The following is a 15,499-nucleotide window of genomic DNA, read 5'->3' as shown; positions in this document are numbered from 1 at the left end:
ACAAGGGCATACAATACTCTCACAACTGCTCACCTTTTACCATAAAGGTCTCAATTAAAATCCAGAAACCATTAACAGCTACTACAGCATCTATGGAGGAAACAAAAAGCAGGGATGATGAGACGTAGAAAAATGAAAATTAAGATTATGGGGAATAACTGTGGCACAACATAAGAACCACTAAGGCTATGTTCACATGGTGGAATGTCAGAATGAAAAATTTCTGTGTGGACAGCAGAGCGCCCGAAGAACATGCCGGCATTAGGATTGCTTGGAAATGCGTGGTCTCCTAGACGGCAATGCATTTTTTTGTGGAATCCGCATGCAAAAATATTGCACATGTTCAATGTTTTTGCGGATGCTGGAATCAATATTTTTGCGGCAGATGTTGCCGTAGCAGAATTTCTGCCGTGTGAACAGAGCAGCAAAATCCAATTGAAATCAATGTGACTCTGCTGCTGAAGAATGTCCGTGCAGAAGATTCAAGCAGAATTCCATACGGACATTCTGTCGTGTAAACATGGCCTAAGTTAAATATTTATCCCTGTATATACAGTCATGGCCGTAAATGTTGGCACCCCTGAAATTTTTCTAGAAAATTAAGTATTTCTCACAGAAAAGGATTGCAGTAACACATATTTTGCTATACACATGTTTATTCCCTTTGTGTGTATTGGAACAAAACCAAAAAAAAGGGAGGAAAAAAAGCAAATTGGACATAATGTCACACCAAATTCCAAAAATGGGCTGGACAAAATTATTGGCCCCCTTTCAAAATAGTGGAAAAATAAGATTGTTTCAAGCATGTGATGCTCTTTAAACTCACCTGGGGCAAGTAACAGGTGAGGGCAATATAAAAATCTACAAGTCCATCTCCAGAGATCTAGATTTGCTTTTGTCCACAGTGTGCAACATTATCAAGAAGTTTGCAACCCATAGCACTGTAGCTAATCTACCTGGGCTTGGACAGAAGAGAAAAATTTATGAAAAGTGTCAACACAGGATAGTTTGGATGATAGATAAGCAGCCCCAAACAAGTTCCAAAGATATTCAAGATGTCCTGCAGGCTCAGGGAGCATCAGACTCAGCGCAAAATATCCGTTGACATTTAAATGAAATTAAACGCTACGGCAGGAGAGACATAAAAAAGTAAGACTACAATTTGCCAAGATGGAAAACATCTTGTGGACAGATGAGACCAAGACAGAGCTTTTTGGTAAAGCACATCATTCTACTGTTTACCGAAAATGGAATGAGGCCTACAAAGAAAAGAAAACAGTACCTACAGTGAAATATGGTGGAGGTTCAATGATGTTTTGGGGTTGTTTTGCTGCCTCTGGCACTGGGTGCCTTGAATGTGTGCAAAGCATCATGAAATCTGAGGATTACCAACGGATTTTGGGTTGCACTGTACAGCCCAGTGTCAGAAAGCTGGGTTTGCGTCCGAGATCTTCAGTCTTCCAGCAGGACAATGATCCCAAACATACGTCAAAAAGCACCCAGAAATGGATGGCAACAAAGTGCTGGAGAGTTCTGAAGTGGCCAGCAATGAGTCCACATCTAAATCCAATTGAACACCTGTGGAGAGATCTTAAAATTGCTGTTGGGGAAAGGCGCCCTTCCAATAAGAGAGACCTGGAGCAGAGTGGTCCAGCATTCCGGCTGAGAGGTGTAAGAAGCTTATTGATGGTTGTAGGAAGCAACTGATTTCAGCAATTTTTTCCAAAGGGTGTGTAACCAAATATTAAGTTAAGGGTGCCAATAAATTTGTCCAGCCCATTTTTGGAGTTTGGTGTGACATTATGGCCAATTTGCTTTTTTTCCTCCCTTTTTTGGTTTAGTTCCAATACACACAAAGGGAATAAACATGTGCACAGCAAAACATGTGTAACTCCAATCCTTTCTGTGATAAATACTTCATTTTCTTATAGTAGACCATGACTGCATGCATTACAAAGGATTGAAGCCATATATGATACAATGCAGAAAGACTCTCCACCTGCCAAGTCAGATACTTTTAATGTAGTAAAGCTTAAAAAGTTACTCATAAGTTAACAAATCTCTGACATTTCCTAGTGTCAAGTCAGAATCTTGATCAGGAGAACTAAGAGGCAGAAATGCTTAGCTCCTTTAAGTTTTGTCTGTGCAGAGTGGTCTACTGGCTCATCTGATACACCACTTAACCTACCTCTCGAAGAATCAGCTGCACTATATCTCTCATGTTCAGAGCTAAATCAAGGAGGCATTTCTGAGCCACAGCATGCATGCCTCCTCCCTCCCCCACCCTTCCCTGCTTTGCACAATTTATGTAACAGGCTTGCATTCCAGCATTGAGCCCTGTATGTCAATCAGTTAAGGCAAGGAGTGGTGGGGGCGTCAGGAGGTGTGCATGCTGCAGCTCGGCAATGCCTCATTGACACTTCAAATCTGAGCAGGATATAGACCTGAAAGATTCCCTTTTACTGCCTCAGGTCACCCTAACTCAACCTTACAGATTAATTTCCAGCCAACATACATACAATAGTGGATATATTATTGTACTTACATACAGCGTACTGAAATACTCTGGAATTTGCCAAAACGTTAATACCTGAGATGAAAAAAGTACAGTACAACAATAGTCAGAAACATGCATTCAGTAACACACATCTCCATTGTTTAAGAGCATGTATCATTAAAATTACATATTAAAGTCATTATCATTAGATGGGGCTGATATAATGACAGCTTTACTATATTGCCTGAGGCCTAAGTGTTACAAATAGGAAAATGCAGAATAGCAGGATGAATAATGCTGTCTACTAGTTGTTTGGGGCAGTTGCTATGCAACCATCTCACAGCTGATCCATTAGTCTAGATCAGCTATCTTGACTGTCAGGCTTGAATTGCTTAGAGTCGAGTTCCTATTGATTCAGTTCTCTTTAAAAGGCAACGGTCACCTATTCACCCGCACTATAACCCAATACACCGGATTATAGTGCGGGTGAACAGGAGACCGATGCAGGGTCTCGGACTGCTACACCTACCTGCAGTCCGGAACCCTGATCCTCCGAAGGTCCCCCGCTTTCAGTGCTGACTTGCGATCTGGAGACGGGCCCACCGGCTGGATTTAAATATTCATAAGTGTTGGTCAAGAGAGCGCTCAGTAGGCACGAGCGCTTACATGACCAGCACTTACGAATATTTAAATACAGCCGGCGGGCCCGCCTCCAGAGCACAAGTCAATGCTGAAAGAGGGGGACCTTTGGAGGATCGCGGTTCCTTGCTTGCAGTTAGGTATAGAAGTCCGAGACCCCGCATCAGTCTCCTGTTCACCCGTACTATAACCCGGTGTGTATTGGGTTATAGTGCGGGTGAACGGGTGACCGTTTTCCTTTAAAAATCCCTGGTTTATGCAGTTCTGTGCGGATTACATCCTAACCTCTGTGAGTGTGAGCCCAATACTTCTTGTTCATTTCTAGCTCTTTGGTTCTTTTTCAAAGTTCTTTGAGTATTTTGTGATTCTTTTTGCGTAAACCTGGTATTAGTATTTAGAAGTTGTTGCAGTATTGCTCAATTTGTCTTAATGCATGTTTCGGTGATTCAGGCCTTGCTCAAAATTTGTCTCTCCTGGTTACAGAGCCGTCTTGTTGTTTCTGCTAGGAAAAGTTAGCTCAGGGACATTGCAAGGACAGTAAGGTTTAGTTTGCCTGGTGATGGGTTAAAGTTTAGGGAATAAATGTTGGGAGATATTAGAAACTATAAAATTGTTCTTTATATTCTAGACTTGTTTTTTATATTCTGTTTCATTGCTGACTGCTATTATCATGATTTGTTTGTGTCGTCATCCATTTCCTCATCTCAGGTCCCAGTCATCTATTGGTAAATTGGTAATTCTTGTTACTTGGCAGTAATGATACATGCTTTGTATGTTTTTTTCTTTTCTTCCGGCTTGTCATACTATCCAACTCTACTGTAAGCCCTGGGGGTGTCTGATTACTGGGAGCCACAGTTAAGACCAAAGAAAGGCTACTACTATAGATGAAGCCCATGCAATAGTATTCTGCTGCACTGGAATGTCCAAGCTACATTTTTAGGTGGAATTATGTTTGGAAATTCCATAGTATGACTATAGCCTTAACCATTTAGGGACCACAGGCGTACAGTCGTCAAACACTGACCATTTCAGCAAAATTTACTTTCCAAAAGCCAAATATGACTCCTTCTCTTCTGAGCATTGTAGTTTGGCCACAGAGCATTTTACATCCTAACATGGGGTATTTCCATGCTCAGAAGAGATGGGGTTACAAATTTTGGGGGGCATTTTCTCCCATTACCCTTTGTAAAAATGGTAAATTTGGGAAAAAACTGCACTTTAGTGAAAATATTATTTTTTTCATTTACACATCCGACTTTAACGAAAAGTCGTCAAACACCTGTGGGGTGTTAAGGCTCACTTGACCCCTTGTTACGTGCCTTGAGGGGGGTAGTTTCCAAAATGGTATGCCATGTGGGGGGGGGGGGGGTTCTGCTGTTCTGGCACCATAGGGGGCTTCCTAGATGCGACATGCCCCCCAAAAACCATTTCAGCAAAATTCACTCTCCAAAATCCCATTGTTGCTCCTTCCCTTCTGAGCCCTCTACTGCGCCTGCCGAACACTTGACATTAACATATGAGGTATTCGCTTACTGGAGAGAAATTGGGTTACACATTTTGGGGGGCTTTTTCTCCTATAACCCCTAAAAATAAAATAAACTGGGTCTACAAGAACATGCCAGTGTAAAAAAAAATGAAGATTTTGAATTTTCTCCTTCACTTTGCTGCTATTCCTGTGAAACACCTAAAGGGTTAACACACTTACTGAATGTGATTTTGAATACTTTGAGGGGTGCAGTTTTTATAATAGGGTCATATGTGGGGTATTTCCAATATGAAGGCCTTTCAAATCCACTTCAAAACTGAACTGGTCCCTGAAAAATTCAGATTTTGAAAATTTGAAGCCCTCTGATGTCTTCCAAAAGTAAAAACATGTCAACTTTATGATGCCAACATAAAGTAGACATGTTGCATGTGTGAATCAATATATAATTTATTTGGAATGTCTATTTTCCTTACAAGCAGAGAGCTTAAAAGTTAGAAAAAATTTTCATCAAATTTTGGATTTTTTTTTTAACAAGAAATGATGCAAGTATCGACAAAAATTTACCACTAACATAAAGTAGAATATGTTACGAAAAAACTATCTCTGAATCAGAATGAAAAGTAAAAGCATCCCAGAGTTATTAATGCTTAAAATGACAGTGGTCAGATGTGCAAAAAACGCTCTGGTCCTTAAGGTGAAATTGGGCTTGGTCCTTAAGGGGTTAAAGGGGTACTCCGGTGGAAAACTATTTTCTAATCAACTGTTGCCAGAAAGTTAAAGAAATTTGTAAATTACTTATATTACTCACTACTACTACTGCTGGATAGCATGACAAGCAGAAAGACACAAAAAGAAAAAAAAAACTGCCAAAACATGCATCATTCCTGCCAGGTAACAAGAATACCAATTCACCATTAGACGATTGGGACTGGAGATGATGAAATGGATGAGGACACAACCAAAATGAAAATTATAGCAGTCAAAAATGAAGCAAAATGTGAAAAACAAGAATTAAGTCCAGAGACTAACCCAACCCAACCTGACCTGACCTAACCTTTCCCTACACCTATTTCCTGATCATTAATCTATTACCAGAAAAACTATACTTCACTGTCCCTGCAGTGTTCCTGAACTAACTCTCCCTAGCAGAAGCAATAAGACAACTGTGTAGCCCTGAGAAACGAAAAAGAGCAAAGCCTAAAATCACTAAACTCGCAACAAGACAAACTGAGAAATATGCCGCAATTTCTAAATACTAATACAAGGAGTGATGGCTTTAGCACATTCTATGACATAGGAGAATCCTAAAGCTGTCACTACTAGTATTACTATTACTGTGTGAGTGGTTTGTTTGGAACAGCAGCTGTGACATAGCAACTACTTTATTCAGAAACTACTGTATACAGAATAAATAATCCAAGAAGGCAACAAGGAATCTAGGAGGAGGAAAAAGCTCAAACCTTTAAAGATAAGAAGTGCAGTAGGAGGCAAGTCATCAAACCAGTGCTCACGAATGCGTTGCACCTGTCAAGAAGAGACAATAGTCATCTTAGATCTTCAGTAGCAAACAGGGTTTTTATTACAGAAATGTACCCATCATAAAAGAATAAAAACTACAATTCTGACATGTTACAGGGACAAGTCAAAAGGTATAAAATCAGTTGAAGTCTCATTGCAGAGACCCCCGCCGATCAGCAGAATGTGTCGGTAGCTCTTAAGCGCTTCACTCCTTGTTCGCCATGATCTTGGTCCTGCCGTCACATTAGAAGTCTATATAGAGGCTGTCCAGAGAAACTGGTAGTGCTGATCAGTGGGGGTCATTTTTTACCGCTATGATTAAGGTTTATTAATAAACTGAAACGCATCGGCGTTTCATTTGGCTTTTATCTGCACGTTATATTTCGTTTTTTGCACTTTTTTAATGAACTGAAATAAACTGTTTTTATGGAAGCTGAAAACTCTACCTTTTCTCCCTTGGCCATGGCAGAACCAGGGTTTTTGTTCTTTTTTTCTATGACAGGTACACTTTAAAGGCTCAAAACAATGCAGGTTAAAGGGGAACTCCACTCCCCAGCATTCAGAACATTTATTTCCAAATGCTGGAAGCGAGCTTTGGGGGTCGCTATGCCCCCTCGTGACATCACGCCCCACCCCCTCAATGCAAGTCTATGGGAGGGGGCTTGACTACCGTCACATCCTCTCCCATAAACTTGCATTAAGGGGGCGGGGTGTGAAATAAAGAGAAGCGGGGCGTGAAGTCAGGAGGGGGGCATGTCAACCCCCGAAGTCCGCACCCAGCGTTCAGAGCTAATTGTTCCGAATGCTGGGTAGTGGAGTACCCCTTTAACAGACAGAAAGCTTGTTTTTGCACCCTTACCTTCCACTTCAAGTCCACCACTTCATAAAAATGGTACAATTCTTTTAGACTGCAAAATACAAATTGCATGAATTTGGGCTGTATCACATACTGCATACCATGCAAAGGTATAACACTTCATGATCAAAGCACCTGGAATATTTAGCTTTTACAATAAAAAAGTAAATACTTTTATTTCTTATTATACTTAATGGGAATTTACTATGATCGCAGTGCCTTTTACTTCTGCACATTTTGCAGCTGGAATTTTTTTCTCTCTTTATTTTTTGAAGAATGCCTTTTCTCCATTATAAGTCTATATCGACCGATCAGTAGGGGTCAGAGTGTTCAATAAAAGCTTTTGACATGTCCATGCTTGTATAAGGACAGGGACACTTAAAGGAACACTAAATCTAGAAATAAAATAATAAAATAAACCAGAGCTAATCTTGCCCACACTGTAAATTAGCAATAATTTTGCATTCCTACGACAAATAGTCTTATTAAAATTCTGCAAAGATTTTGCATAAAAATACTACAAGTGTAGGGAACTTTGTAATATATCTTTTCACTTATCAGGCACTTTTACTGCCCCCTTTACTAAACTCATCAGTCACTCTAAAAAACAGCTCAAGTCTGTTTTGTCTTTACAAGGCAGACTACCAGCACAATGAGGTATAACTTACATCCTGCCCATACAATTCTAGAGAAAAGGAGTAGAGGGAGGTTAATGGCAGAAATAGCTGAAGAGACTGTAGAATGAGATGTTACTGTATTAAATCTCACCCAGGGACTTGATTCACAGCTTATACTGTTTAAAACTGCTCTTTAATGTCCTTCATGTTGTTGCCGAATTAAAGGGGTATTCCAGGCAAAAACTTTTTTTTATATATCAACTGGCTCCGGAAAGTTAAACAGATTTGTAAATTACTTCTATTAAAAAATCTTAATCCTTCCAATAGTTATTAGCTTCTGAAGTTGAGTTGCTGTTTTCTGTCTAACTGCTTTCTAATGACTGTCCAGCTCCTATGGGGATATTTTCCCATCATGCAAGGGATATTCTCCCATCATGCACAGCTCCCGGGACGTGACCATCATTGAGCAGTTAGACAGAAAACTTCAGAAGCTAATAACTATTGGAAGGATTAAGATTTTTTAATAGAAGTAATTTTACAAATCTGCTTAACTTTCCGGAGCCAGTTGATATATAAAAAAAAAGTTTTTGCCTAGAATACCCCTTTAACAAGTATTCTTTAAAGAGGACATTTGGCTTACCCCATTTGATGGCTGATCACCTGATATTCACCTAAGTGCACCCTAAGATATGTAAAGCATACCTGTCAGATCACAGAAAAAGTTATGCTTATATATGTTACACACTAGGTCGTGCAGTTTCTTTATATGTCTTTTTTATGTGTCTTGCTTCTCTATTTGGCTCACAAATTCCTTTGTCCTGCTGCTCACTCTTTCTGAAATCCATTTCTCAGGAAAGGGGGTGTTTCCTAAGAAAGCACTTAGCCAGCCCTCACTCACTATGCATTCATTTTTGGCCTGAGTCTGTTGGGTCTCTCCCTCCAATCATGGCAGGATGCTCTGTAACTCTCTTTTCTCTATTTTCAAAGAGTCTGATAGACAGGACCGAAGTGAAGACAGAGGAGTGCTGGTCCCACCCTCACATCCTGGACTTTGTCCCAGCCTGTGCTTCAGCTGGGACAAAGATTATGCAGAAAGACACAACCACATTTTGGCTGGTCTGGGGAACCCTAGTGGTCTTTATTTATAAGCCAAATTTTTTACATGAAGGAGATAAAAAAAAAAAAAAAAAAGGGTTAATTTTATGCGAAGATGTACAACATATAAAGCATTTTTTTCACTCTGACATAGTTGTTACCTCAGATTATCTGTCCTATTCTGTTTCAGAGCCCTAAAGCATAGGTATCGATCACGAGTTGACATACGGGGTTTGTAGTATCTCATCATTCCATCAAACTGTCTGAAAGAAATTCCTGCGGGGCCCTGCAAAAGGTATATATCCCAGGTAAAGAGACTACAAACAGAACAAATACACACAACAATAGTCACAGATCCGTTTAATCAGCGTGTCGAAGGAAATAAAACTTGTTTCTCAGTCAAAAACTAAAACTGTATGATCGTAATAATTTATTTTGTAAAAAAAAACACCGACACCAGCCAAAGTCCAATACAATTAAAATGCATGACCTACATAGAGCACATGTGATAGTAAGAAACAAACCTGAGTAACAAAAAATAAATAAAAAAAAAAGGCTTGGAAATGTAGAAGACTGGACAGTAGAGCAATATTCTGTACCTGTAAGTAGCTAATGAATGGGTGCGTATATAAAGGTTTTGACTTGTCTTATATGTATTAAGTCCCCCTTCCATTCATTGGACTCAGTGCCCCATAACGACAAAGTGAAAACATGAGTGTTAGAAATATTTAGTAGTTTATTAAAAAGGAAGGGAAATCTAAAATATAGCACTGACATATAAATTCAGACCCTCATTTACTCAGTACTTAGTTTGAAGCACCGTTGGCAGCGGTTACAGCTCCCAGTCTTCTTGGGTAGGATGCCACAAGGTTTGCACATCTGGAATTAAGGATTTTCTACCAGTGTTCTCTGCCAATCATCCCAAGTTCTGAGAGGTTGGATGTGGACTGTTGGTGGAAGCCATTCCCAGGTCTCTCCATACATATTCCATTGGGTTCAAATCAGGGCTCTAGCTGGGCCAACTTAAGGATCGTCAAAGAGCTGTCCCTAAACCACTCATGTGTTCTTAGCTGTGTACTTAGGATCACTGGGGAAGATTTATCAAAAATCTATCCAGAGGAAAAGTTGCTGAGTTGCCCATATCAGATTGCTTCTTTCAATTTTGAAAAGTCCTCTAAAAAATGAAAGAATCGATCTGATTTGTTGCTATGGTCAACACAGCAACTTTTCCTGGACAGGATCTGATGAACCTTCAGCCCAGTCTGGGGTCAAGAGTACTTTGGCAGAGATGAATTCGAATGAAAACCCGATCCAGTCTCTACCCTGTCCTGGCCACTGAACAACACCCCAAAGCATGGTGCAACCATGTTTCACTGTAAGGATGGTACTGGGCAGGTGACGAGTGGTGACTGAACTGAAGCCAAAAACTTCAATCTTGGTTTCACCAGAATCCAGATCTTCTTACTCACAGTCCGAGAGTCCATAAGGCTTTCATGTGTATTTTACTGAAGAGACTCTGCCATAAAGCCCCGACTGGTGGAGTGCTGTAGTGATGGTTGACCTTCTGGAAGTTTCTTTCATCTGCACACATGATGGTTGGAATGACCATTGGTTCTTGTTTACGTCTCTTACAAAGTCACTTCTCCCCCAATTACTTAGTTTGGTGGGGTAGTCAGCTAGTAAAAGTGTTGATTGTTCCAACCTTCTTTCATTTAAGAAATATGGAAGCCATTGTGGCCCAATTTTTAGTGCAGAAACAAAATTTCTTGTACCATTCTCCAGATCTGTGGCTCCACACAATCCTGTCTCTGAGCTCTACAGGCAGTTCATTCTTACTCATGGCTTGGTTATTGCTCTGATATGTATTGTCAGGTTTCATACCTTGTATAGACAGGGTGTACTTGTAGATCACAGACTTCAGAATAGCATGCAATGTCAGGCTGCTGCTTCCAAAGCCGGCAGGATATTGTTATGTATAAAAAGAGGCATGGACTCAAGGGACAGGGACATAATACTCCCTCTTTATACAGCATTGGTACGGCCTCGCCTGGAATATGCTGTCCAGTTTTGGGCACCTGTACATAAGAGGGACACTGTGGAGCTGGAAAGGGTGCAGAGACGCGCGACTAAACTAATATGGGGCATGGAACATCTTAGCTATGAGGAGCGATTAAAGGAGTTACAATTGTTTAGTCTTGAGAAGAGACATTTAAGGGGGGATATGATAAACGTCTATAAGTATATTAATGGCCCATACAAAAAAATATGGAGAAAAACTGTTCCAGGTTAAACCCCCCCAAAGGACAAGGGGGCACTCCCTCCGTCTGGAGAAGAAAAAGTTTAGTCTCAAGGGGCGACATGCCTTCTTTACCATGAGAACTGTGAACTTATGGAACAGTCTACCTCAGGAACTGGTCACAGCAGGAAAAATTAACAGCTTTCAAACAGGATTAGATACATTCCTGGAACAAAGTAACATTAATGCTTATGAAGAAATATAAAATCCCATCCCTTCCCCAATATCGCGCCACACCCCTACCATTCAATTCCCTGGTTGAACTTGATGGACGTTTGTCTTTTTTCAACCGTACTAACTATGTAACTATGTAACAGGTCGGCGTCTTTCCAAATAATGTCCTATCAACTGAATTTACCACAGGTGACTTCAACCAAGTATAGAAACAAGGGATCAATCGATTATCGGTTTGGCCGATATTATCGGCTGATATTCACGCACCCCCACCCCGGCCCCCCAGCCAGAGACCGCCACCACCGCTGCCCCATTGCCTTCCATTCCCTGGTTTTATAATGACCTGTTCCAGGGGTCCGCACTACTTCTGCGGCGTCCTGCTCTATTGCTATGCGCTGCGCAATGACGAGCGACGTCCTCAACGCGGCGTCACTGTCAGTGCGCACAGTGACAGTTCAGGACGCCGCCGGAGCCAGAAGTAGCACGGACCCCCGGAACAGGTAATTATAAATCCGGGGATGGGGGAGGCAATGGGGCAGCGGCGGTGGTTGGACTCAGGACCGGCAGGGGGAGAGAAGTGGGCGGTGGCGGTTTCTAGCCAGAGCATAGGCGGGGGGGGGGGGGGGGGGGGGGGGTGGTGGTTGGATTCAGGAGGACCCCAGGACAGGCAGGGGGAGAGAAGCGGGAGGCGGCGGCGGTCTCTGGCCCCACAAAAGCCGCTGCAGTTCATTGATTTAAAGTGCCCGCCGTAAATCATTGATCTGGGCTGGGATGGCGAAATATACCGGGTACAAGTTATCGGCTTTCGGCCTGAGAGTTCACAGATTATCGGTATCGGCCCTAAAAAATGTATATCGGTCGATCCCTAATAGAAACATCTCAAAGATGATCAACAGAAATTGGAAGACCTTAAAACTATATTTCAAATGTCATAGCAAGGGGTTGAAATGAAAGAATTTTAGAAATTTCAGCAAATTTATAAAAAAAAGACAAACTAACATTTCCTTTTTAATAAATGTATTTATTTTTTAACTACATTTCCACACATTTATAAAATAACTTTGTCGTTATGAGGGTCGAGTTGGACCGAAACATGTACTGGGGTGGTGGCATCCTGGGACCTCAATTCAACTATTGGTTTTGGTAATGTTGCTAGCAGTTTAGGTGCATCTTATGCACATATTAATCAGGGCACATAGTAATCATGACATCATGCTATCCCTTATGTTTGTGTCCCAGTATTGCTGCTGTTTGTGCCCTTTCCTCCTTTTTTTAAATATTTAATTATGTATCATTGTTAGTTCAATAAAGTTTGAATACATTTTTAGACTAATTGTGTAATGGCTCCGTTTTTTATTTCATGCGGTACGGAGTACAGATTGAAGGGGGAAAATTTTATATTTATTTAAGCCCAAGGCAACAACATAACAAAATGTGAAAAAAGTGAAAAGGTTTGAAAACTTTTTGAAAAGGCATTGTAAATCGACGAACTGAAAATAAATATTCAAGAACCAACAATTTATAATTACAGGAATACCCCTTTTAGATCGCTCTCTTCCTTCATTTTATTTGGCTACCTGTACTTAAAGGGGTTATCCAGGAAAAAAAACTTTTTTATATATATCAACTGGCTCCAGAAAGTGAAACAGATTTGTAGATTACTTCTATTAAAAAATCTTAATCCTTTCAGTACTTATGAGCTTCAGAAGTTAAGGTTGTTCTTTTCTGTCTAAATCCTCTCTGATGACACGGGAAACGCCCAGTTTAGAAGAGGTTTGCTATGGGGATTTGCTTCTAAACTGGGCGTTTCCCGAGACAGGTGTCATCAGAGAGGATTTAGACAGAAAAGAACAACCTTAACTTCAGAAGCTCATAAGTACTGAAAGGATTAAGATTTTTTAATAGAAGTAATTTACAAATCTGTTTAACTTTCTGGAGCCAGTTGATATTTAAAAAAAAAATTTTTCCTGGATAACCCCTTTAAGCATTGCTAAAATAAACCTCATCTTTCATTCTGCATTTGACAAGATACAGACACATAAGGAGAGAGAATGTTCTGTTCTTCCTCTAGCCTTGCCAGGACGGCTGTGTGCTTAGTTTCTGCACTGACTCAGTGCTCTATTTATGAGCTTCTGTGCACTCACTTATTCATGTTAATATAAATGAATATATAAATCATCTGCCCAAAAAATGACGGTACGTAGGAGCACAGTATCATTTTTATTACATTGTACTTTATCTCTTTATACCTGTGGGTTGAGCAGCAGCTGGAAGCTGTGCTGTGTAGCTGTACGCTTGTGCAGAAGAAGAGACTTGAACTTCTTTTTCTCAATGTCATTGAATGTGTCAAACACAACCGCCAGAAGCTAAAGAATAGAAAACCAAAGTGAGAAACAAAGTATAAAACTGCTGCAGTAAACGTTTCTCTATGAACGCTTGCATTAGGGGATTCCTCTAACAGCAAGAATAATACAGTCTGCAGCACTATTCTTGTTATTAAGAGTACCAAAACCTTAATGTAAACTGTATAGAGTTAATAGATTTCATAAGGATCCATCCAAAAAAAAAAGACTAGACCACAAGAAAATGCAACAAGGACAAAGAAGAGGGATTGATCACTGTAGGAAAGATATAATCAAAATCTTTAAATATGTTATGGGGTAAAATAGTTATCTAGTGTTTTGCAAAAACTAATATGCTGGGCCGGACAAAAAAAAAAAAACTATTACACAATATTCGACTGTTCCTTCAACCGGGGACACTCAGGACCCCTGTTCTTATCATTAGTGGGGGTTCTACCTGTTAACCCGCCCACTGATCGGACACCAGTCACCTTTACTGTAGACAAGAAAATCCCAAGGAAAAAACCCTTTAAAAGGGGTACTCTGGTGGAAAACAAATGTTTTTAAATTAACTGAAAGACAGTTAAACAAATTTGTAAATGACTTCTATATAAAAATCTTAACCCTTCCATTACTTATGTATACTTCAGAGAAAGTTGAGTAGTTCTTTCCAGTCTGACCACAGTGTTCTCTGCTGCCACCTCTGTCCGTGTCAGGAACTGTCCAGAGCAGGAAATCCCAGTAGCAAACCTCTCCTGCTCTGGACAGTTCCTGACACGGACAGAGGTGTCAGCAGAGAGCACTGTGGTCAAACTGGAAAGAACGAATTCAGCAGCTGATAAATACTTGGAAGGATTAAGATTTTTTTTACATAGAAGTAAGAAGTAATTTACAAATCTGTTTTACTTTCTGACACCTGTTGATTAGAATTTTTTTTTTTTTTTTTTTTTTTTTTAACCACCGGAGTACCCCTTTAAAATGCAAGCTACATAACAAATCAAGATATAAAATTTGCATTAGGAATCATATACAAAAAAAGTACAACTGCAACAGAAAATTTTGTTTACGTAAGATTAGGCCTATAAAGCCTATGTTGCTAAAAGCTGGAGCTTTACTTTCCCACTATAGCAGGTGCATACCCTTTCACAAGCGCGTCACCTTATAAACTTTTATATTGGAATGTATTGTGGTTGTCATAAAAGCCTGGCAAGAGAACGCAGGTGTTGTCTCACCAGATTCATGATGAAATATAGCTCAATAGACAAGTACACAATGAAAAAGACGCAGGACCATCGATTGCGGGAATAGGCTGGCATCATGACATCAGGAAAACTACAATGCAAAAGGCAAACTGTTATCAGAAAGGATCTAATAGTTTCTACAAATTACCAAAAGTAATACAAGAGAGTACAAGAGATCTCCTTACTTGGCAGTTGTCAAGAGAACAAACAGACTGACCAGACTATTCTCAAGTGTGCTGAAATACTGTAAATAAATAAAAAATTATAATAATAATAAAAAAAAATTCAGAAATATAGGTATACATTTCAGTGCCGATCCAATTTAAGGGTACGCTACCATTGATTTTGCATGGCGGATTATGACGATACTCATTATGGGTCTGCAGCAGAAATGTGAACGTACCCTAACAACCTGTCTGCCTGCTACAGAAGCCTGTGAGATCCAGCCGCCAGAGGCTGGATCACACAGGCTGTACTGTGTGCAGGTGATCAGGTCATACAATTGTATTGCCTGTAAAAAGTGAAAAAAAAAAGTGTCAATAAAAGTATGAAGTAACAAAAAAAGAAAAAAAATGCCCCTTTCTCAGTAAAAGCACTGTATTATCATCAAAAAACAAAACACGAATCATATACATATTAGGTATTACAACATCCGCAATGACGTGTACTATAAAGCTATAATGTAAATTATCCTGCACGGTAATCGCCGTAAGAAGAAAAAACAACATGGCAAACAAA

At 40.1% G+C, this 15,499-nt stretch overlaps 1 protein-coding gene across 2 annotated transcripts in view; it reads right to left on the bottom strand.

Annotated features, from left to right (window-relative positions):
• Positions 1-15,499, bottom strand: part of TPCN1 (two pore segment channel 1) — a 68,257-nt gene that overhangs the window by 31,326 nt on the left and 21,432 nt on the right. For both annotated transcript variants that reach the window (XM_056528759.1, XM_056528758.1), the window contains exons 9-16: positions 14,947-15,005; positions 14,753-14,852; positions 13,428-13,544; positions 8,870-8,994; positions 7,000-7,048; positions 6,083-6,146; positions 2,546-2,590; positions 34-90 (exon numbers count right to left, since the gene is read on the bottom strand). In XM_056528759.1, coding sequence (XP_056384734.1) covers positions 34-90; positions 2,546-2,590; positions 6,083-6,146; positions 7,000-7,048; positions 8,870-8,994; positions 13,428-13,544; positions 14,753-14,852; positions 14,947-15,005 — 616 coding nt within the window. The remainder of the gene's footprint in view (positions 1-33; positions 91-2,545; positions 2,591-6,082; positions 6,147-6,999; positions 7,049-8,869; positions 8,995-13,427; positions 13,545-14,752; positions 14,853-14,946; positions 15,006-15,499) is intronic.

The sequence above is a fragment of the Hyla sarda genome, chromosome 1 (genome assembly GCF_029499605.1).
Source record: "Hyla sarda isolate aHylSar1 chromosome 1, aHylSar1.hap1, whole genome shotgun sequence".
NCBI classification, from domain to species: domain Eukaryota; kingdom Metazoa; phylum Chordata; class Amphibia; order Anura; family Hylidae; genus Hyla; species Hyla sarda.
Note: the sequence above shows the minus strand (reverse complement) of the source record. Positions and strands in the feature narration are given on the sequence as shown.